General features: G+C 38.1%; 1 protein-coding gene across 4 annotated transcripts in view; it reads left to right on the top strand.

Moving 5' to 3' along the window:
• The first annotated feature begins 8,072 nt into the window (after nucleotides 1-8,072).
• Nucleotides 8,073-22,391, top strand: part of elna (elastin a) — a 37,491-nt gene continuing 23,172 nt past the window's right edge. For all 4 annotated transcript variants that reach the window (XM_075473501.1, XM_075473503.1, XM_075473502.1 and 1 more), the window contains exons 1-5: nucleotides 8,073-8,326; nucleotides 17,763-17,828; nucleotides 18,712-18,759; nucleotides 20,154-20,264; nucleotides 20,535-20,561. In XM_075473501.1, coding sequence (XP_075329616.1) covers nucleotides 8,251-8,326; nucleotides 17,763-17,828; nucleotides 18,712-18,759; nucleotides 20,154-20,264; nucleotides 20,535-20,561 — 328 coding nt within the window. In that variant the 5' untranslated portion in view covers nucleotides 8,073-8,250. The remainder of the gene's footprint in view (nucleotides 8,327-17,762; nucleotides 17,829-18,711; nucleotides 18,760-20,153; nucleotides 20,265-20,534; nucleotides 20,562-22,391) is intronic.

Here is a 22,391-nt window from a genome sequence, read left to right on the forward strand (position 1 = left end):
GTGTGATAATTGATTGATAATTGATTGATAATTGATTGATAATTGATTGATAATTGATTGATAACTGTGTCAAATGAAAAAGTTCAATCCAAACAAGTTTCTTCAGATCAAGAAAGATTTTAAGTGCGGCAACAACTCAACTGGACTGTATCTCATTCCAGCAGAATGATGTTCAGAGACTGATGTTTTGTGCAATACCTCTTGCCTCTGGTGCCACGGTATTTTGAATGAAATATTGCCACTGATTTGAGCCTCTGATTTATTTTGTTGCTAAACTTGCAAAACTGCAAAAGTGTTGGAGCAGAAGATTATTTATAATGCCTGTAAATAAAGCCTCCACTGGAATTCAACCATAATGAGTTGATAAGGTTTCTTGTGGTAAACTTAAAATATGCCCTACAGATTGAATTTACTTTCTACCAAAGCCAAAAGTCAAAACTGATTAGATTTTGATCCTTGGCCAGCTTCGCCCACTGTAGCAGTAGAACCATTTAAGGAAGGATCTTGTCTAATCCTTCGTTAAGACAGTTTGTCCAAGTGAAAGAATATGAATGTAGCAGGTTTTTTGCCCTGTGATGAGACCCAGAGAGGATCCAAACACTATTTTTCTAGTGCAATGGTAGCTGCACGACAGTACATTGTGTCATTTAAGAAAGTAAGAAATTTATTGTGGCAGGTTTTTCATCCAAAGTCTGTAAATGTTACACACTTCTTTGAGGTTCTTGATTTTTATTTGTGATTTAGAATGTAACTCAGATAAAGGTTTTATTGTTCTGATCACTGTTTCTCATTATAATAGGCTTCCCTTTCATTCATTCATTGAGCTCGCTCGTCTGTAGCTTGTGGTGTACAGTGCATCTCCCCAGCTGACTGAAGCGAGCATATCTGAGTTATGTTATTTTCATAAACAGTAGCTATTACTCTTGTAGTAAAACTTTATAGATTTAATGAGTTATGGTTGAGATTAAAAGTGAGGTATTTGGCTTAAGTATTTTCCTCCCTGATTACGCTTGCTCAACTCTGACTGTTTTGACAATTGGCTTTGTCAGTAAAAAACTGTAGTTTGCTCAGATTGGACAACAAAATGCACATTGCTGATGCAAAAGGAATGCCCTCTGTATTTTAATGCCACTGTTGCGCAAATGTGGATTAACCCTGCCTCTGAACTAGGAATGGGCAATGATTGTCGACTTTTTGGATAGCCATTGACCAATTGTATCGTATTGCAATGGAGCTATTCTGAACTAACCAGCAGCTGGTAGTAATGTGCTACTACAAGCACAAGGTGACAGTGATGCACAGAGCTGTTTGCCACCTGTCTTGAAAACAACAACAGAAGTGTGCTTCACTCTTGCCAGGTCCCGGTACAACATAAATGACAATCTGAACTTAGATGCTGTGTAAAGCAAACATCTGCAGTCGTAAATTAATACTATGAGGAACGCTTTCAAAAACAAACGAAAATGTAATCCAATATAAACTCTTCGAAGTAAAGTTAGCATGCAAAAGGTTTACCATGACGATTCACTGTTATTTATTTATTAGGACCAAGATCAATTCTTTTCTTTATTTTTTACGAGTATGGAAAGTTTGTGACAAGTTTGATGATACATGATACATGAGGCATGATGAAATATAGCATTGCTATATAGCAAGTGACAATATTCCAAAATGAACAACGGTCCGTTCAATGATGTTCACATTTACGAGTGTTCCATCTGGTAGTGTTTGCAAAATCAAACACAGAGTAAAGTGAAAGCACAGGAATGCACACCCAGGGATTGTTTACTGGTTTCAAATCTTTCTTAATGTTAACACAATTTCTGCTCAGGATTCAATGTCATTAAACTTTAGCAGCGCCGAGCAGCAGGATAAAATGCCTTGAAACTAAAGGCTGGTTAACATGTAGTCTTAATGTGCTGTATTTCAGTCACTGTTTCTAACCTGCTCCATTCTTTGACAACAGAATTATAATGTGAATGAGTCTTTACTGGGACATGCACTGTATTGAAACACAGGGTAGGTCAGCAGAGATGGCCACATTAGCAGCAACCTTATTGACACTTAACGTGTACATTCTTTCCTTTTTCCTCCGTCATCAAATGCTGGGAGTGTAGATTTACACTTGAATTAATTTTTGCAGCAAACAATAGAACATTTACCATTTTCTGACTACATTTGTTACATTTTAAAGATAACAGTTCCAGTCCCAAACAAAACAATGCTTTCAGGTTGGTTAGGAGTTGCGTTTTCTGCAGAACAGAGAATGTACTTTTGATTTGGAACTCAACATGTGCAGCCATCCAGCTGCAGATGTGTTGCATGTACCAAAAAGCCATACATCACAATGAAGGAGAAGACAAAAACAATTGCACTATGTCCTGTGTCATTTTGGAAAAAAAAGCTAAAGGTAATTTATGTTGCTATATACAGTTAAAAGGTAAAACTATTGCATGTTTGTTGAAAAGAGTCAACCATTCATTATTTGATAGGAGTTCAGTGTGACCTCTTGTCAGCCTCCACTGAAGTCCATGTTTAATCTCAGCTTTTTTGGCAAAAACACCGTCTAACTCAGCCCGAAGGAGGAATACCAGACATGAGCTAAAATAGATGTTAAGACTTGCAAATAGATTGAGGAAAACATTGCTCTCATCCAGAATACACGTTTGCTTCCCAAAGAGACCAGTCAGCAGGGGCTTTTGGTCTTAAATCAAACACGGAAAGACTAGTACCATGCGTAATACTGCATTAGATCATTGCCCTGATGTTTGGATTCTAATTAATGATTCACTTTAATCACAGAGTTGAAAACTGTTCAAATACGTCAGTGTTAATGTCTTTTTTGTTGTTTTTTTATTTTGTTTTTTGAACTGAAGTATTTTTCTCATGTAACAAATGAGTTTGCTGAAATAGATGTTCTCTTTTATTGTAGGAAATATCATGAAAAACATATCATAAGGTGATAAAAGTTCATTTTCACTATGAATGATGTATCAAAGAACACCAACTCAATGAGGTCTGGTTGGATTTAACTTCCTCAGGTGTTTTTTGCACTTAAAATAACAAAAACTAAAAACAAAGTGATTTCTCTTTCTCATGAACAATTACTGATGTCTTGTGTATTTTATGGTTAGCTTAAATAAGTCAGAAATCAGTGGCTATGTGCTCTAAGAAGGCAACATTAAGGTCTGTTTGCACAAAAAAATCAGCGGCATAAAGTTACATCTAACTTACACCTAACGTAAAGGAAATAAACCATAAGGGAATATGAACATTAATGGAGGACGTCACCACCGTGAGGGATACTGTGTGTCTTGGAAAGCAGAACCCATTAGCGTGCATGCAACAGTCTGGTCTGTCAGGTCTGTGTCTGAGAGAGTAATGACTTTGGCTGCAGCTCTTGCCAGTAAAAAGGACCTGTCCTTAACCTCCTTTACTTGTAATCCAAAATATGTGTCTCAGGGCAGAACATAAAGATGGACACTGACAGTTTTTGTCATCGATGAGGTGTTTACTAAGTAATGGCCTAAAGATGTTGAGAAAAGATGAATCTGCAGGTCTGCATTTGGAGCATATCTGTCCTGATACTAATAAAGTTCCAGTTCAAATTATGTTGACGTAATTCCTATGAAAACTCTATTCAATTAGGAGTCAACAAAAATGTTTGGAAATGTATTTGTTAGAAGAAGAAAAGACAATACAGTGAGACCTTTTCTGCTTATTTCTTTTCCTCCCAGTGAGTTTTTATTTCACTGTTACATTAATAGCGACAAAACATTTGACCTATTCAGAAGTAAAGGTTTGGTGAAAAAGATGGTCATTGAGACAAGGGTTTTATGAGGAAAGTTATGCTTATCAGAATCATCGTCTAACACAGCCTGTATAATACAGTGTGATATCATACATTTATGTTTCCCGAGCATACGTGCTTGTCCCTCGGAGGTATAAACGTTTATTAAAGTTAATTTCACTCCTGTGGTGGTTGAAGCCCTCAGTTCTGAGAGTAAGGTTTAATCACCTTGTATTAGCAGGTGTATCATAAAAAAGTTGAAATACTCTATTTGCTGTTACTATTCAGCGCCTTATTGTTGTCCATCATTTGAGTTGCAGTAACAGAATAACTGCAACCTTTGGTGAACTGAAGCTTTGCTTTAAGCAATTCAGAATTTTTGAAAGGCTTGGATGTGCAAGTGCTCAGTCCGCAGACAAGGTTAGGAAAAATCTTAAAGAGGAAGATCTCAGAAGTTTACTTGCAGCAGCTTGTTGAGATAACTCAAACCGTTTTTGTTCTCATTGGTGAAAACCTGTATTTGCTCAAAGCATCATTGTTTCTTCAATCTTTAACTTGAGCTTCACTTGGTCCTTCTGTGTTTTTTCTTTCTCTCTCTGTTTTACAGATAATGTGGAATCTCTGTTTCTCTCTCCTGATCCCTGTGGTAAAGTTTGCATACAATCTGTAAATCGGCCGATATTCATTTTAAAATAATGTGAATGGGGCTCACTACTCCTGCACCTCTTCGGGCCTCCACTGTAGCTACAGGGAGCAGCCCTCTGTATCCAGGCATCACAGGCTCAATTCTGTTAAAGTTTCCACAATTTGTTATGACTTTCATAACCCTAAAAAGCTTGTTGACCAACTCTCTGTCATTTTGATTCGAGCTGAACTAAAAAGTCCACACAGCTGGGCAGCCGTGCACTCTGTTACCACAGAAAACAAAACAGGAGATTTGATGTGTATTGGCACAGCGCAATCATCACTTAAAGCGATACAATGTAACTTCTCAAAAAGCCCACTATGGAGCTCCCTCTACAGTCTTGGAGGTAATGTATGGTTACACTGTCGTAAATACAACACCCTTTCGCTTTCACGTTTCACGTTTGTTGACGAACCGGCGAGAAGTCAGAAGGTGCAAGCTATGTCGACCGAGAAGGTAAGAGTAATCAAATGTACCTGAGCGCGTGAGAGGGGTCTATTTGTTTTTGCGGTAGGTGTGCCAGAAAGCAAGTCGAAGTACTTCCGCTCAGCTCCCGGGCCGGTCCAGCAAAGTTACATAGCGCAGTTTTTCCAACTCAGACCGCCGAAGGGCATAGGAGACAGGCCAATCGTAATATTAAAACTCATTCTAGCAGCACAATTTTTTTCAAGCTGTTATTTTAAGGTAGAAATGTTACATAGTATTGCTTTAATGCCAATTATCTTGCTGTTTATATCATTTGCATTTGCTAACCTATACTTACTTGAAATAACAACAACCTTGAAGATGCAAAATAATTGTGAAGCAAATAATAAATAATCCAAAAAAAACCCCAGAAAACTTGAGCATGTATAATTATCCACAACCCTCCTCCCAAAGTTATTACTTTGTACAGCCACCTTATCCAGCAATTACAGCTGCATATCTCATAGGGTTTGTCGCTATGAGCTTGCACATCAAGCCAGTGAGGATTTTGTTCATTCTTCAAAGCAAAATTTGATCTAGATCTTGATAAATTGGATTTAGGTCTGGGCTCTGACAAAGACATTCCAAGACACAAAAATTTCCCCTAAACTGAGTGTTTGCCTTAGCAGTATGGTTTGGGTATTTGACCTGATGGAAGGTGAACCTTCATCCCAGTCTCAATTTCTTTGAAAATTAAAACAGGTTTTCCTCCAGAATTTCCCCGTATTTAGCACCCTCCATCATTCCCTCAATTCTGACTGGTTTGCCAGTCCCTGCAGATGAAAAACATTCCCACAGCATGATGTGGCCACCACCATGCTTCACTGTGGGGATGGTCTTCTTGGGGTGATGAGAGGTGTTCAGGTTGCACCAGATATCGTGTTTGCCTTGATGGCCAAAAAGTTCAATTTATGGTCTCATTTAACCACATGACCTTCTCCTATATGTCCAGTGAGTATGCCTTTTGGCAAACTTCAAACATGCTTTCCAGAGCGCAGCTTTGTGGAGTGTACAGCTCAGAGCCCTAAGGACAGATTGACTAGTCTCCTCTGTGGAACTTTCCAGCTCCTTTAGGGTTACCTTTGGTGTCTTTGCTGCTCTTCAACTAATGCCCTCATTACTTGGTCTGTGAGTTTTGGTGAACAGCCCTCTCAAGGCTGATTTGTTGTGCTGCTATATTCTTTCCATTTTGTTATGATGGATTTAATGATGATCCATGGCATTTTAAAGGTTTTGGATGTTGTTTTTATAATCAAACCCTGATGTGCACTTCTCCATATTTTTTTTTTTTCCTGGGCTGTTTGGTCTCCATGGTGTGCTCACCAGTGGCGCCTCTTAATTAGTGGTGTTGAAAACTCTGGGGTCTTTCTGAAAAGGTATATATTAAATAACACAGTAAATCTGAATTTCTAGACAGATGTTCAACTTACAGTAAGTAGCACATGGCACAAGTAGCACCTTATGGGTACAGACAGTATTCCCAAGGCTATATCTCAACCGTTGTAGCGATAGTTATATGTCATTTATATCATACTCTAAGCTCTTATTTACCGCATATGAATGAAATAACTGCATCTTCAGCCATTATCACTCTTATGAGATAATGACACAGAAGCATCAATGCAACAGGTAATGTCATTATGGCACAGTTTTGTTTATTATTCCTTTGGTATTAAATGCTTATTTCAATGCACCTCCATCTCACCTCTCTCTGCAGCACATGAACTTTCTAAATCTGTCAGCTGATTTTTAGTTCACCTTTTTGTCTATCTACAGAAATGGTATAGTTTTAGTAATAATCTGTACTGCAGTATTAGAATTTTCCTTCAGGATTACTGTATTAAATTGATTTTCATTTTCTTTTTGTTGGACTTCTTGGAGCCTGGTCACTGATACTGCCCAGCCTGGTGGTTGGGGACTGCTAGCCTCTACCACAAAGTTACAAAAATGAGTAGGCCACAGGGATGTGCTTTCATGTCAATGCTTCAATACAATCTGCTACCTCGATGTGTCATTCTCGTAGAGCTCTTATTCAAACTCTTATTTGATAACATGTGACTTGCTTTATACCACTAGAAACGTTTTTTGTTTTTTTTTATCTCAAAGCTGTTCCCAATAACCAAGAACAGGCGGCTGTGTTTTTAAAGAGTGATGTGATGCACATGTTACAAAAGCAAAAATCAGCTGCTGTTGAATCATGATACCTTCTCATCCAAATTTGGTATTCATCATGCAGTATATTTTGAATTATTAAATAATGTTACATTAAAAATGAAAGGCTTCATAAACATCTTGCCATCGATGGTTGCTACTGGTATTTGGCTGATCTTACCTTCAGTATTCAGCGATTGGTGATTGGCCTCAAAAGTCCTGATGGAGGCCTCATTAGTTGGAAGACACTTTGCGCTTTTCTGGTGGCCTTTCGTGACCCAAGACCTGAATAAAATACTTTATTTTGGGTTTGCCTTTTATTTTGTAGGTTTATTTTAGGGTTGAAATATTTTTTGGGAAATTGGTTTGACGAACTTTTGTAGTGTTAAGAGCAATACTGCAAGGTTTAGGTTTATCTGGTCTTGTTAACAATTCCCTCACTGAAGCCCTTTTGAGCTTTCACTGTTACACAACTCACAATGACAATCATTTCTTGGGTTCTTTGCTCTTTTTGACGTTAACAGCCTTCTCATTTCTTTACTTCCACATGGCCATGTCAGCTTATTCAAGAAGCCAGTGACACTGAGAAATGTTCTCCTTCTATTTTTTGGAAACATGTCGCTAGTTGCTGTTCTCATTTTCCTCTACCTCAAAGTTTTCTGGTCTTAGAGACAACAAAAAGTAGTGTGTGCTGAAAACACATCCAAAGAGAGCAGGTAATTATTCTGCTATTCGCTTTGCTCTTACTCACTCTCTTTGTTGACTGTTACAGATAAGTGTGCTGCATATCCTTGTAAATGCTTGGCAGACAGTTCAATTCCGTCTGGATTGGGAGAGGGGGGGGGGGGGGGGGGTCAGTGTGCGTGTGTGTATCTTTTCCCCTCTCTCTCTCTCTCTCTCTCTTTCCTTGTTGGCAGCAGCGTCTGTGCTGTTGGCAGGAGTGACTAGAATAAAAACAGCAACACCAGACACAGAGGGGGGAATAAAGCAAAGTGATCCATTGAACAAGAGTCGTTGTCCTCTCTTAATTACACTGAGTCCCGTATCCTTTATCTTTCTCTGTTTCTCTACCATTCTCTGAGACTTTGGGAAAGTGGTAATTAGCTAGAAGAGAATAAAACCAGCTGATCGGGAGAGGGGTGGTGCATTTTGGAGCGAGATGGCTAACAGAAACATTCTCTTGCTCTTCTGTGGACTCTTCCTCTTTGCACTGATTCAGCCCTCTCTTCAAGGAGGTAAGTGTGCTACATGTGAACACAGCACAGCCATGATATGTGCTGCGTCAGTCACAGGCTTAGAACAGGTGCACTTTTAGTCTTTTTCTCTTTGTAAGAAAATAAATCTGTCATCAAAAGTTTTGTTTTGTTGATGGTTATCCGCTATAAGGGTGGCAAGGAATACTTTTTTTCAAATGAAAGCTTTAACATTTTAAAACTATTCTGTTCTCATTATTTCTTTCGCAGGAGTGTGACTTTTCTTTAAAATAAAAATTAAGCTTAGTGCTCATTTTGCATGTATTATTGTTCCATTTGTTTAAGCCCTACAGTTTTGGCATTAATTTCTTTAAATCATTGCTCAGTATATTTGGTGGTTTGGTCATTTGAAATATAGAAAGCTGTACATCACCATATTGTAAAAGAAAACTACACAATAAATGCAATGGAAGTTGTCTTCACATCATATTTGCACCACAGACCTATGGCCATTGCTGCAAAATTAGTAGTTTAAAAGTGATTCATTCTTCAAACTCGTTTCTCATGAATTAGAATTTGAATGTATTTCATACCGTTGAACTGGCTCCTGCATGCACACCAAAGCATACACCATGCACACCAAAGCATGGTGTATATATTCACTTGGCTGCCAATACAATCCTAAAAAATGTCAGGCTGACATTCTTTCTCCTTCACTCCATCTGCTCAGAAAAACCGCACGGTTCATATTCACCCCTGATGAACCCCTGGATGGATAGACTGTATTCGAGATTCACCCAGAAAGCTTAGACCAGATCCTCTGTTATTGCAGTGGGCAGATATGACGGACTTGTTCCAAGCGCAGTTTAAAGTTTTGCTTATCTGTTTCAGACAGAGGGAGAGAGAGGTTCTGAGCATGCCTTTCCTCCCACTATCATTCAGCAAGTGAGTTTTCTTTTTCTCCTCTTTTTGCTTTGCTTTGATTGGTTCTCGGCCTGTGTTTTGGCTGAGATTCTCCAAGTTATTCAGCCCACAAATGGAAAACATGTTAATCATCTGGGGCTGGAAATGCTGTTGTCAAGTCCATTTTTTGTTGTATTTATTTGCTCAAAAGTCACAGCTGTTTATATCTTAAATTTGAAATCTTACTGTGTCTCAGGGAAATTTACAAAGGCAGTATGATTATGTTGTTAGATTCCTAACATTTTTTGTACATACAAAGTTTCACACATCCTTCTTGATCCATTTAACATGACAAAGTTTGCCAAGCCTGACTTTTTCAGACTGAAGTTTGTGTCGTCTTTTGTCTCTCCGTCTTATAAAACATTTATCATTTCTTTTCTCAGCCATCCACATTTCAGCTGAAAGTTTGAGGTGGTGTCACGCTAAATATATAGAAGATAAAGGAGCCAACCATTGACAATATTGACTTAGCACGATAACTTTGATCTAAAGTGAGTGTTGAATCCATCTTTATTAAACATTCATCTGGGGATTAAACTGGTTCCATGTGTGTGTGCTCTCTAACCTGAACTAAAAAAAAAATCATCAAGGCATGGTCCAGGGGTTAATTATCTGTGAGTAGCATGAACATCACTATCACTCAATCTACCCATTTAATGCCTCTGCCCAGAGAATTTCACCCTTTGAATTATGATGGAATGCCAGTCCTGTCTGGAATCTTTCCATTGACAAGTATAGATGAATTATGGTCTCTGAGGGAACATCTGGAGTGTACTTTGTTAATAGATGCGCCCCCTCCCAGGCTTCTTCTTTCTGACTGTGTGCAGGTAGGTTACAGTTTGTTTATTGCTTCTCCCACCTGAGATAAACCAGGCCAACTTGCCTCACATTTTACAAATGTATGTGTAAAGTGTGTCAAATAGAACATATTTTCAGTCGCATGTATTTCCATTCCTACATTTGATAATTAATTCAAGCACAAACCTTTAATTTACATTATGCATGCCCAGACTTTATCAAGTATCCCATGATATACATACATACATATATACATACATTTTGCAATCATTAGTTTTTTTTAAAGTACAGGCACAGTTAATGGCATAATTCTGACTGCCAGAAATGGATTCTGAGCTCAGATGAAGCAAGGAAAATAGCTGTTCTGTTTCTTCATAGTTTCCAAAGACTTAAAGAGATTTTGGGATGTTTTCTTTTGTACAGTTGGAAGCCCATTGGTCTAATTTGGCACTGGCCAGATAAACCCTTAGGAATTTAATACATAAAATAAGTAGAATTTGCCTAGCATTAGTTGGTGTAAAAAGAAATCATTGTAGAGTGGATGGCAAGCATTGGCAGTCACACACTAAGTACACTACTTATTAAGTGCAGCATAACAGCTGCATCACTGTCATGCATGTAAGCTAATTGCCTTGATACCTCAAGCAAGTGGTACTCTGTAACATGTGCTCTGGACACCTCTTTGGCTCCAATCCCAGTTCCTGCAAGGTTGAGTGCCAACCAGATTAATGTGACATTTACTGTATCCATCCCAGCGCTCAACAACTCTACTCTGCTTTTTAAGAAACAGAACATTTGAACCACTGTCTGAACAAGACACAGATGTTTTCTACAGTGAGGTTTTGTTTGAGCTTCTTTATTGGTGGTTCGACTAAAGCATTTTCATTTGTTGATGTTGAGTGGCGTGGTGTAATTTGCAGTGAGGGAAACTTAATTCCATACTCATTTGCTAGGATCTGTTTGGTTACAAGGGCTGATTGAACATGGTTTGTTGATGTTAAAGAACTTTATTTTATATATCCATGTGTTACTCTGGCACGAATCATGTGAAAGTGTTAAGAGATTGCACGGTTCCATTTTACAGTTTTACATCAAAGCATGTTGCCTGGCTGGGAAGTCTCTGTCTCTGTATCAGAGAACAAGTCAGAGGCGATTACTAACATGTTGGCCAAAGGTTTCCCCATCACATTTTTACTGTAAGTACCGTTAAGAGTGCCGTGTGGATCAGACCAGAGGTTTATAGATGGATAGGAGTTGTTTAAATACACACAATTCAGAAAGAGTTCCTCTGCATATGTCTGCAGCACAACCGCTGAGTATACCTTTGTAGATCTAAAGGACTGCTTAATCCATCCCAATTCCTTCATAAATGGATGGCTGATTTGCTAATGATTCAGATGCCTACAGGTTTCACAAAAAGTTGTGTCTTACATTAACATTAGTAAATTATGCTTTTGCACAGTTATTGTGGGGGTATTTCCTTGGTGGTCAATCCTACCCTTGGCTTCTAACACTTATCAGTTGAGGATTTGTCTAGTTCTTACTCCCCAGCTAGGGATAAATATCAATCCAAATATCTTCCAGTCATATGTTTGGTCTGCAACAGACCAGTGCCAAGTGCTCAACAAAGAAGCACATTAAGTCAGATGATTCATTCCAGCCACTCTGCAAGCCACCCTCACCAGGCCGTGAGCTACCAGGAGCAGTCTCACCGGGCCAGCAGTCTGAGCTGCCGCCTATCAGGAATGTTCTCTTCTTCAATCCCTTGTCCAAGATTTTGTTAAGTTTACAAACAATATGACAAGATAAGAACAATTTTACGTTTGTTTAAAAAAAAAAAAAAAAAAAAGAAGAACTACAGAAGTGAGAAATTAAATTCAGATTAAACATTAGGCCAGATACATAAAAATCCTCTGGCATGAAACACTGTACAGTAATTAGTGGGGTAGTTTTCCTTGTATGACTACCCCACAAATAAATTTCAAGGAAGGAGTGGTGGATATAAACATGACACCTTTAAGGTATTACAAGTCATTGGTCTAAACCAAACAAAAGTGTTCTCTTAATTAAGGAGCTGAGCTCCTGCATTAAAAATTTAAAAAATTGTAAATGTCCAATACTGAATATTTCTGAGGTCACTTTAAGCATAATTGGTGCAGTTCAGCCACATTTCTTATTTTAAGTGTTCCATCAATAAATTTGTTTTATGAAGGTCCAGGGAAAATACAGCAAAAACTGAAATGATATAAACAGTGAATTGGGAAAATTGTGAATGCAGGCATTTGTAGTGCTTTGGACCGGTTTCTGTGTTAGTTCTACTTGATATGATCCTATAAATCCGCCTCTGGAATGCAGTCATAATATGAACTGTTTGTTCCACTAGCTTGTAGTGATTTCACATTTTTGATGCTTATCTTCAAACTTGGCTTATTACTCTTGTCATGTTCAACTCTGCAGGCCACCTCTGCACCAGACCAACTTTTTCGCTTTTAAATTCTTGTTTAATCTTGTAATGATCCACTGTCAGCTTCCAGAGGAAAGGCCTCACCCAAGACCCCAGAGGGCCAAAAAAAAAATGACAGAAAGGGAATCTGGTCTTGAATCCTTATGTATCACATCTGCTTTTGGGAAGACTGAGACGAGGTTGAGCAAGTCTAAATCAGGCGCATCTGGGAATGAGATTATTTTTCTATTTTAAAATTCTTATTTTTGAGATGCGCCATAAATTTTTCTCCTCCATCCTCACAATGTGTTGTGGAAAATAGTTAAAGCAAACAGTGACTGAAAACCGCAGTCATGTGTCTGATAGCGCCAGCGGCAGATGTAAAAGAACCCCAGTGTTTACTTCACTGCACTGTCCTTGTTCTCGTAAGTTTTTCAAGAGGAGTCAAACTTTCTCTTTTTTTCTGTGACAGTGGCATGAGCACAGCAAACAATTATTAATTTCGTAATGCATTTAGTATTTTATTACAAGTAATAGAGACAGGGGTGCAGAAAATAAAACCATGCACTGGGATCACGACTGGTGCGTAAGTCGTAAGTTGTAAAAAGAATGCCATAACCAATCTGTTTGTGAGGTTGTATGTAAATGTTTTGCATGCACTCACACGAGACTGTTTTACACCCATAACAGTCAAGCTCAGTGTTCAGTCATCTCCAAAAACCAATTATTAAACAACCACAGCAAAGGGTCGAGGAAATGTCACATTACTCACCAGCTTGTTGTAATTGAAGTAAAACTAAGCTCTTAAGAGCCACAAAGAGCAATTGTAGAAAAAACCTGCTGTTAACTTGGGAGTTTCTACGGAAAAATCCATCATTGGCTTTGGTTTGATTTTAAAACAAAACAAGTTCTGACTTATAATTTCCTCACTTCTCTACTATTCAGTCATTATTTTTGGTTGCAATAACCCATATCCCCCATAAAAATGAAGCATTACAGCCTGAATAAATGTTCCACTTAGACTGTAATTTGTGATAAATCGTAATGGTGTTTTCTGTAGTTTTTCAATGCCAGTGTTGATGCTAAATAATCACGCCAGCTAAACAGCTGATAAACATGCCAATTCTTTGCTGTCCAAACCAATATTTAAAAAATTTCTTTATGCAACACTAAACATTTGAGGAGCTTGACGGAGCCTCTTCCTTTTGTTAGTTTGTGTCTGGTTAACGCCGTCATTTTATCAGAATGTGTATGAACATTTTTTAATATTTTTTCATCTCAGCCCCGGAGCTTTTCACATATTCTATTTGGTGTGCGTGAAAAGTTGAATCTTCTGGAGTTTGGATTCTAGACATTTCTCTACTTTAGTGTTGCTTTGTTCGATGTGAAGTTTGATAATGTTAAATTGTTGATATCGACATTTTCAAAGAAATGTGTCCATAACTTCTGTGAACTGGCTTCTGATAATATGCGTTTGATTTTTTTTATATGGAAATCACATAAATAGTAGAATATCTGAGTGTACCTTATTATTTATCATATAAAATGGTGAATTCTTCTCAGATTTTACTGCGTGGGGTATATCAGTCAAATATTTTCCCTTGTCAGAGTATCAGTGTTTCCATATTGGATCAAATGTATGGAGCCAAAGGGAAAATCATAAAATTAGTTCTGTTGCTTCATATCTGAAGACCCTGCTTACATCCCATATATACGTATATTAACAGTTTTCCTGAAGATGATTCAACCTTGTAGGCAATTCCACAACAGCTCAGATGGTGGCAATAAATCACGTCTTTGTCCCTGTCATGAATGCAGAGGGTTTGTTCTCAAATTTTCACCGTTTGAATATGATAAACCTGGTTTAGATAAACCTGGTTGGTTTAGAAAATCCCGTTGGGACAAGAGTAACACAAATTCCAGCATCAACCATCAATAACTCTTGTGTGAATTTTGGCAGCCACGTAATCTCAACTCTTGTTCTAGATTCACATTACAACCAACCTGCAAAACACTCCCTCTCAAACCATAAAGCCTAATTTACTTTTTAGTGTATATAACTGCCTGTATTTCTAGCTTACTCACTACCTGTCCCCTGTGAGCACTAGAGTTGGACAAAACTCAAATCCACAAGTGGAATGGCAATAAATCAAAATCAGTGTCGGGATTCCTGAGTGCATGTACATGATTGTTCTATTAATGCACTTGGAGCTCTCTATAGTAATTACAGCAGTATAGAATAATGACTTTGACCTGTTCAGTTTAGAGCAGTTATTGTCATTTAACTGAGAGCAAAAAGAATCACTACTCACTTACTTAGCAAAACATGAGTTTTTGTGCTTCTGAGGCTTTTTAACTTTTATAGCTGGCAGTAATTTATTGATGGTTCTTTACTTCCTCTGTCATTTTGTTTGTTTCTTTAGGCCAGCTGATGGTTTCTTCAGACCCGCACATATTTTTCTTCATAGTACAAATAAGGTCAATCTGCCACATGTATGAGCCATTATTGTGAGCATCATTACCGCTCCTGTAGATGAGTATGAGAGTGACTTCTTCTTTTCTTTGCTACAGTATCATCACACCAGTCTATGGTAGCTATGTAGTGAAAGATTGGGTTACAGCACTTTAATCAGTGATTATTCTGGGGGTTTACCAAGCTCTGTGCAGTAGCCTACAGCCTGAGTTTGTTACAAGCTGCACCAATGGACAGACATAATCCAGGATTTTTGGAAAATTTAGAATCATTTCTCACCATGAGTTTGTCCTTTTATCTTTTTCATGATACATAATTCACAGTCATTTTGACTGCAGTGGATAACATATCTACTGTCACAAAATAAGGCTTGCCTGCTGACCTCGTGATCCTCAGAAATTTCAGGAGATAAAGAAATTTACATCATACTGACCCTTGTAGCCACATGGAAAAGATGAACTGGCCTTTAACGTATTGTAAATTCCTCTGTTGCATAGGTAACAACCCTTCACAGCACATTTCTACACATAAGTCATACAGTATATATATTTCTTTATTCCCGGGGTTTTATATTTGTCAGACTTAATCATATCACAAACACTCAATGAAAAGTCTTGACTGAAGTCAGCTGAAGAATAAATTCTGCTTCATCTGATCCCTTTTGCTTGGTAAGTCAGTCCTGTGCTCCACACACATTCCAGCATATCCCCATGATATGGCTGAGTTCACAATGAATGTGAGCACACGATTATGACCTAAATTAGACAATTGTGAAGAAATCTTCAGATTTATTGTGGAAGGCCACGTCACTTGGAAAAGGTGAATGTGTACCTTGGATGCCTGGTCTTTGTGAACCTTGTGCCCTGTGTAAAAATGGTACAGTTGCATGATGAGATTCTGAGCAAAAGGAAAAGTGTAGCAAACTCCCACTTCCATTCGCCTGCCGAGACAGGAAATCCTCCCTTTGATTGTAAAATGAAGGAGAAAAATTGAGAACAATCAGAGCACTTGTCATGTGGTCATGCACCTGAGATCAACACCACAGTGCTGTTAACATGGGCAGACTGTCAGAAGATCATAAACACAAACACATGTTCACACATATTACTTACATTCTCTTAGCTTTTTGCTAATCAGATACAGAACAACGTTACTTACTCGTCATTTTTATTTAAGCCTGCAGGATTTTTTTGAGTATTACAAGGCTCAACTTCAAGAAATTTGATCAGTTCTACCACTGTCCAGCTCTCTGATCATACACATCTGCCACTATAAACGTTCCCATTTACACTTCTGCTGGGAATAGAACAAATTCTCGTACTTTTAACATGATCACACGGACTGTAAACCCTTCTTAGCTCACTACTTTTTGCTGAAGAAAATATTTAGTCCCAATCACGAACAAATGTTCTTACCATTAGAGTTTGATTGGAATTTGGAGTGTTGAAGTAAATAATGTTCTTCTTGCCATCTTCAAAACAAAAAACAACCATGAGCTATGCCAGTACATTTAGAGTCAGCAGCACAGGCTTGCAGATCGTCTTACCTCCATGCTGTCATTCCACCATTTTTTTTCATTCGTAAAGATGGCAAGGTTCCTGCTATAACATCTTCTCATTCCACCCCAGATGCCTTTTAAGAGTGTTTCTGGATTTTACAATTCCACTGATTCCAATTGTTAATTTCCTGACCTCAGCTGTCCAATAGAAATTACTGAGGTACAAAATCCAATAAATATGTCAAAGTTCATGGCTGAAAAGGTGAAAACCCTCTTCAATGCGATGAAGCATTATGCCAGCATGCACTACAGTCTGCACAGATTTTCTTTTCTGCTTTTTTAAAGTATCTTGGAAATGAATATTCATTCAGCCAAATCAGATAGAAATATTTTGTAATGTTCTTCCCCTAATGGCCACACTCAGTGGTCAGAACTGAACACCCGGTGTTCACACAGTATTGTCTAATAAACACATGAACGAACGCCTTTGACATGTGGTTTAAATTGATTGGCCTCTCAACACATGTAAGAGCCATTAAAGATAATCATTGGGGTCCTGCAGTCCTTTTCTCTCATTTGCATTGTGTACTTGTGATATGAACCAGGTTTTTTCCCCTCAAAAAATATGACTTTGTAATTTTGGCCTCAGCACATCAGTCCCATTGGGTTTAGCTGTTAGTTGTCCCAGAACAACTTGAGTCATTCTTTTTGCTCCTTTTTCTTTTTTAAAATGTCTGCTGTTATTCCTTGCACACATGAGGCAACTATGTCTGGGATCCAGAACGACCATCTCAGGAGTAACTTTGAATTGCAGCCAGAAATCAGCCAAAAAAAATATAGCTGGGGGGATGTAGGTACGGGTCGAGGGTGTTCACAGAGTTGTAGCCGTTTTCTGAAAGAAAGTTTCCAACTGCAGTACCTCATCAGTATTTAAAAAGAATTTAAATTTGCTCCTAATTAAACTTACAACCTTCTTCTTTTTTTTTTTTTTTACAAGCTTTCAATCTGGTTCTGGCAGGAGATGCTGTGTTCACGTTTCATTGTGAACTCAATTACAGCTATGATGTAGGCCAGATGTTAACATCAAGGACATTTCAGTGTTTCTGTCTGGCTTAAAGATAATTAAAGATGTGTTTGAGAATGTTTGTCTAAGAAATGAGATTGTTGTTTAGAAATCAGAATTACAGGCAATGCAATTTTTAAAAGAAATTGATGTCTATAAACTGCATGGCAGAGTTTTTGAAAGTATCACACTTACTGGTGATATAGGTTGACCTTTTTCTTTTTCCTACGTGTGTTCCAGGTGTGTATGTACCTAATCCTGGATTTGGACCGGGAGGCACTGGACCAGGAACTGGATTCTTTCCAGGTAATAACATCCACCGCACAGTCTTACGAAATATGATCCAGGACACAAAAAACAAATCTGTTTGTCTTTAGCAGAAGTACAACAACTTAATTAAACTTCTGTGAAACAGAGGTTTTACTGAAAAGGGAGGAAAAATGTTAAGACAAAGTGAATGTGAAAGGAAACTAAAATGCGACATGTGAACATTGAAAAGAAAAGGTTTGGCCATCAAATCTAGATCAAAGTTCTGTCATCAACTACAAAAGTTTTACAGCAGAGTTGCTGCAAATCTGTAGAGTTGAATGATGTTAATCAATCAAATAGTTGAACATGTCTCATAGACAGTGGCATCTTATTTGATAAGAAACACTGAAACTTTCTGCGCTACGATTAGCAAGATAAATATGAACTCATAAACAAATCAATATACTGTAGCAATTTTTAGTCACTGATTAATGATAAATTGTTTGTCATTGTTATCTGTTTGCTGTGTACATTGCCTCAATATAACATTTACCTCTTTCTGTTTTAAAATGAAAATAAAACTGAGCTTTATTAATTATCAAATATAAATGTACGTGTATAAAAATGTGTCTTTTTTCACATAGAATACAGATTATCATTTTGTACTTGTGTATTTTTACAGTATGGGGATATTTAGAAATGGAGCAAATGTTTAGAACTATGAAAAATGTCTGTATGGACCTCTGCTCCGTTACGATATAAAAAACTTACAGGGGTACATGTGTAAAATGGTTAAAGATCCAGCAACACTCTGTCCAGGTGTTCTGTGAGAAAGTAAGGCCAGTGTTAGCTGGATGATACATTACTGATCCAAAGACCTTACCTTACTTTATATGGGTGTAACATAAATCAATAATGTGTATGACTTTTATTTTACTAGGGTCTACTGGAGGAGGCCCTGCAGGCTATAAACCAGCTAAAGCTGGAGGTGAGTGGGGGAGAATCAACATTTAGGATTTTTTCACTAACATAAAGAAAAAAAATTTATTATTTAAATGTAAGATTTTTACATTTTTACCTCTTGTACAATTTTGAATTAGACTTATTTTTGGCTCTTTACTTCAGAAACACATATTGAGCTGTACTTGGCTTCGTGCAGGTTGATTTCTGCAATTCATTTTCATCTATGAAATCTTTCCTTTCATTTTTCAGGGTTTTCATATTTCTGTATAGTTGTTGTTTTTGTGGAAAGCAGTGTCGCTTTCTCATGTTTGTGACTGTCAGATTGCCATTTGGCATGATGCACAGCCACAGATATTCTGTCTGGTGTTTGTCACTTCACACATCTATAGCAGATACACTCAGCTCTGCAACGCAGACCACTTTAGCAGCAGGTCGCCAACTGTATGCAGAATCTTGGCGTGGCTTCATATCTGATGTGTTGAACAAGTTTGACCCTGTGAATGTTTTCATAGCTAAGAGTGCTAAAGCCAAAGCTGCAGGAGGAGTAGTGTGGAGACTTTTGGAAGCTGATGTTTTTTATATATATGTTAAATGTGTACATTAAGTTGGAGCATCCAACTATGTTAACATATATGTTAACAGACACAAAAACAGATCACTTTATTGAACACAAATTTCCACACTTTTGGTTTTGGTTTGATCTGATCAGCAAGAAACACAGGTGAGACTTCCTTGTCACAACACCTCAGATTAAGAAGTCATTTAATCTTGGCATATTGTTGTGGCAATAAACAACTAGTTTAAGCCAACCACTGTTGTTAGGCCAGTTTATTGTCTTGAAATTAGAGACTTACTACTCTCGCCAGTGATAATAATTGTGATCTAACGAATAAACCCTAAATTTTCATAATAAGTATGATGACATGACAGGGACATTGCAGGGTTTTAACTTGGTTTACGGAGGGCTTATTAAGCTCATCATTGGTGGCAGGCAATTCCCCAGTAATTTATTTCCCTGTGATATTTTACATGGAGGCATCACAATCTGCTGTGGATTGAAGTGGGCTGATCAGACACTTTTAATGCTGATAAACTGAAGCATTTACTCTCTTAACAAAATTCATACAGAGATTTCAAAGTCTCCATACATAAACAACATAGCACCAGGTAATTATCTTGTTCCCTTCTGTATTTACAACACCCTCCAGATTTGTACAGACCAATATAATGTCATTTCTATCCAAAGTGATGGGGAATGCTTTAGGGGTTGAATGAAGCTGAATAGGATGCTTGGCATCATTGTTTATCATGGTATGGAAAATCCCTGCATTGTTAAGGAATGCCAGTTTAAAAGTTAGCAGCAGTAATGACCAAGACAGTCTTGATCTAGTCACACATATATCCGTTTGACCCTAACAGTAGGAGGTTATGGAGCTGGAGCTGGAGCTGGAGGCAGAGGCGTGGGCCCCGGTCGTTTGGTGCCAGGAGGTGTTGGGACTGGTAGCTTTGGGTTTGGAGTAGTGCCGGCAGGTATGAAAATTTAAAAAAAAAGAAAACTTGCATGAAATGACTTGCTTTAGCAGAGTCATTCAATATACAGTTGCCTTTATGAGCTGCTGTCAGAACTCATATTCAGTTCCAGCATCTCAGTACTCAGAAACACGCACAAATGCCTCCAAAGTTGGAAGCAGAGTAAATTACACGGGTTGCCACTTATCTTTCAAATGTTGGCTCAAAAAAATATTATTTTGTCATATAACCATACACTCCTCACATATTTTGCTTGTTCTCACCCAACAGTTCAAGGCGGAAAGGCCCCTAAACCAGGTAAGTTGGAACATTTACAAATCTTACTGCATTTTTGTGGAAAGTAATATTGGCTGTACATCCATATAGTATAGATTTCCTTCCTTGGAAGGAAGGAAATATGATGTATTGTTATTGGGTGGAGAAAGTAAGCCAACGTATAGACTTCATTGTGTTCACACACCATCAGAGTAGGCAGACTTACACAGATGCAGGGCAGTGGTTTGTTGAGTGGTTGTCACCAGGTTTTTCTTATCACCCCCATGTTTCTTTACACTAGCCTTGCAGCTGTTTGGGGCATCCTGACTTAGAAAGACCATTCAGAGGTCCCAGCACTCCTTCACCTCTGCTGTGTTAAGAGTCTTAAGGAGTGATGATTGGCATAGTGCAAACAGTCATCAGTGCCTGCCAAACAATGGTGCCAGAGCACTGATGAATGTTGTTGTAATATTGCAGCCTTACAATATATGGAAACTTCTGTGTTGAAACTTGCCACGGCCCTTCTCTCTGATACTGTACTGTAAATATTTTCCTATGCTTTATTTTAGTGTGCGCCCTATTGGTACTCAAGCAATGTTTAGCTGTCGTTTAATTTCCCAAAGCACTGCTGATACAATCTCAGCCTACCTCTCTGTGTTTCGAAAGATAAGGAAACCTAGCAATCATCTTGTAGTCCTGATAACACATGGAGCAGGTTACAGAAGGGTCTCCTTGGACTGCCACACCCAAACCCTCTGACAGGACTTGCCAGAGGGCCATTTTGTGAAAATGACCTAATATCCAGTATTAGGCGGAAGTTGATTTTGGCTGGGAATAGCAGAGCATTCCTTGAGAAATATTCTTAACTTTTATTTGAGTTCACCCTCTCCCTCTCCCTCACCAAGTGTATCTGGAAGACATTAAGTAAGTGAGAAAAAGGGATGTGAACAATGTTGAGTTACGATTCATAATCCATACTAATCTCTATCGTATGGAGAAAAAAAGGAGTGAAAAGCTCAGAGTTAACTAAGATATCAGATATTTTTTAAGCAAAATACGAGGCTTAGATTCAAAGAGTTGTAATACATGCCGCTTCACATCAATTCAGTAATCTTTGATCATGGGTTATCATCAGTAGAATTGACAGAATCACTCCCTAACTGGGTATGAGAACATTTTATGTAGCTTCAAAGTGTGGAGTTCCTATAATTATACAAATGTACAGTTCAACTATACATAAATCACATGCCATGTTAGGTTGAATCCATCCTTTCACGTTTTTTTTGTACTGCACAGAAAATACCAGATGAAATTATATAAAACAGGTGCATGGAAAATCACTGACCTTTTTTTCAAAGATAAACAAATGTCAACACTGGTAAAATGCATGTACAGGTATAACTAAACATACACAAGAAAAGATTTGCCAGTCAACTCTTATGTGTAACTCATGCAGTGACATTGCATTCCACATACGCACCTTGCCTGGCCAGTAATGGAGAACAGCAGCTGATGATGTGAGTAGCGTGACTGCTATGAATTGCAGCGCAGCTCATGCGAGACCTTGTAGATGTTACAAGAATTGTGAAACCTGTCAGCATTCAATTTGACAATACACCGAAGGCAGGAAAGAGGAACTTTGTTCTCATCAACAGCTGTTGGACACCATCTCATTTCCTTTCATGCCTCAAGCAAAGGTGGATTCAGCACTCATGGTGTGATTACCAAAACTTGGCTCTCGTAGGCAAGCCTCTTGTCACTTTGAGGGAGCTTGAAGGTGGTTAACATGAAACATAATGTTTACTGTTTTAGCTGCTGGGATAGATTTACAGCATTATTTCAAATGAACTGTTGTAGAAAAAATAAATAATG

Source organism: Odontesthes bonariensis, chromosome 9 (genome assembly GCF_027942865.1).
Source record: "Odontesthes bonariensis isolate fOdoBon6 chromosome 9, fOdoBon6.hap1, whole genome shotgun sequence".
In the NCBI taxonomy this organism is placed as follows: domain Eukaryota; kingdom Metazoa; phylum Chordata; class Actinopteri; order Atheriniformes; family Atherinopsidae; genus Odontesthes; species Odontesthes bonariensis.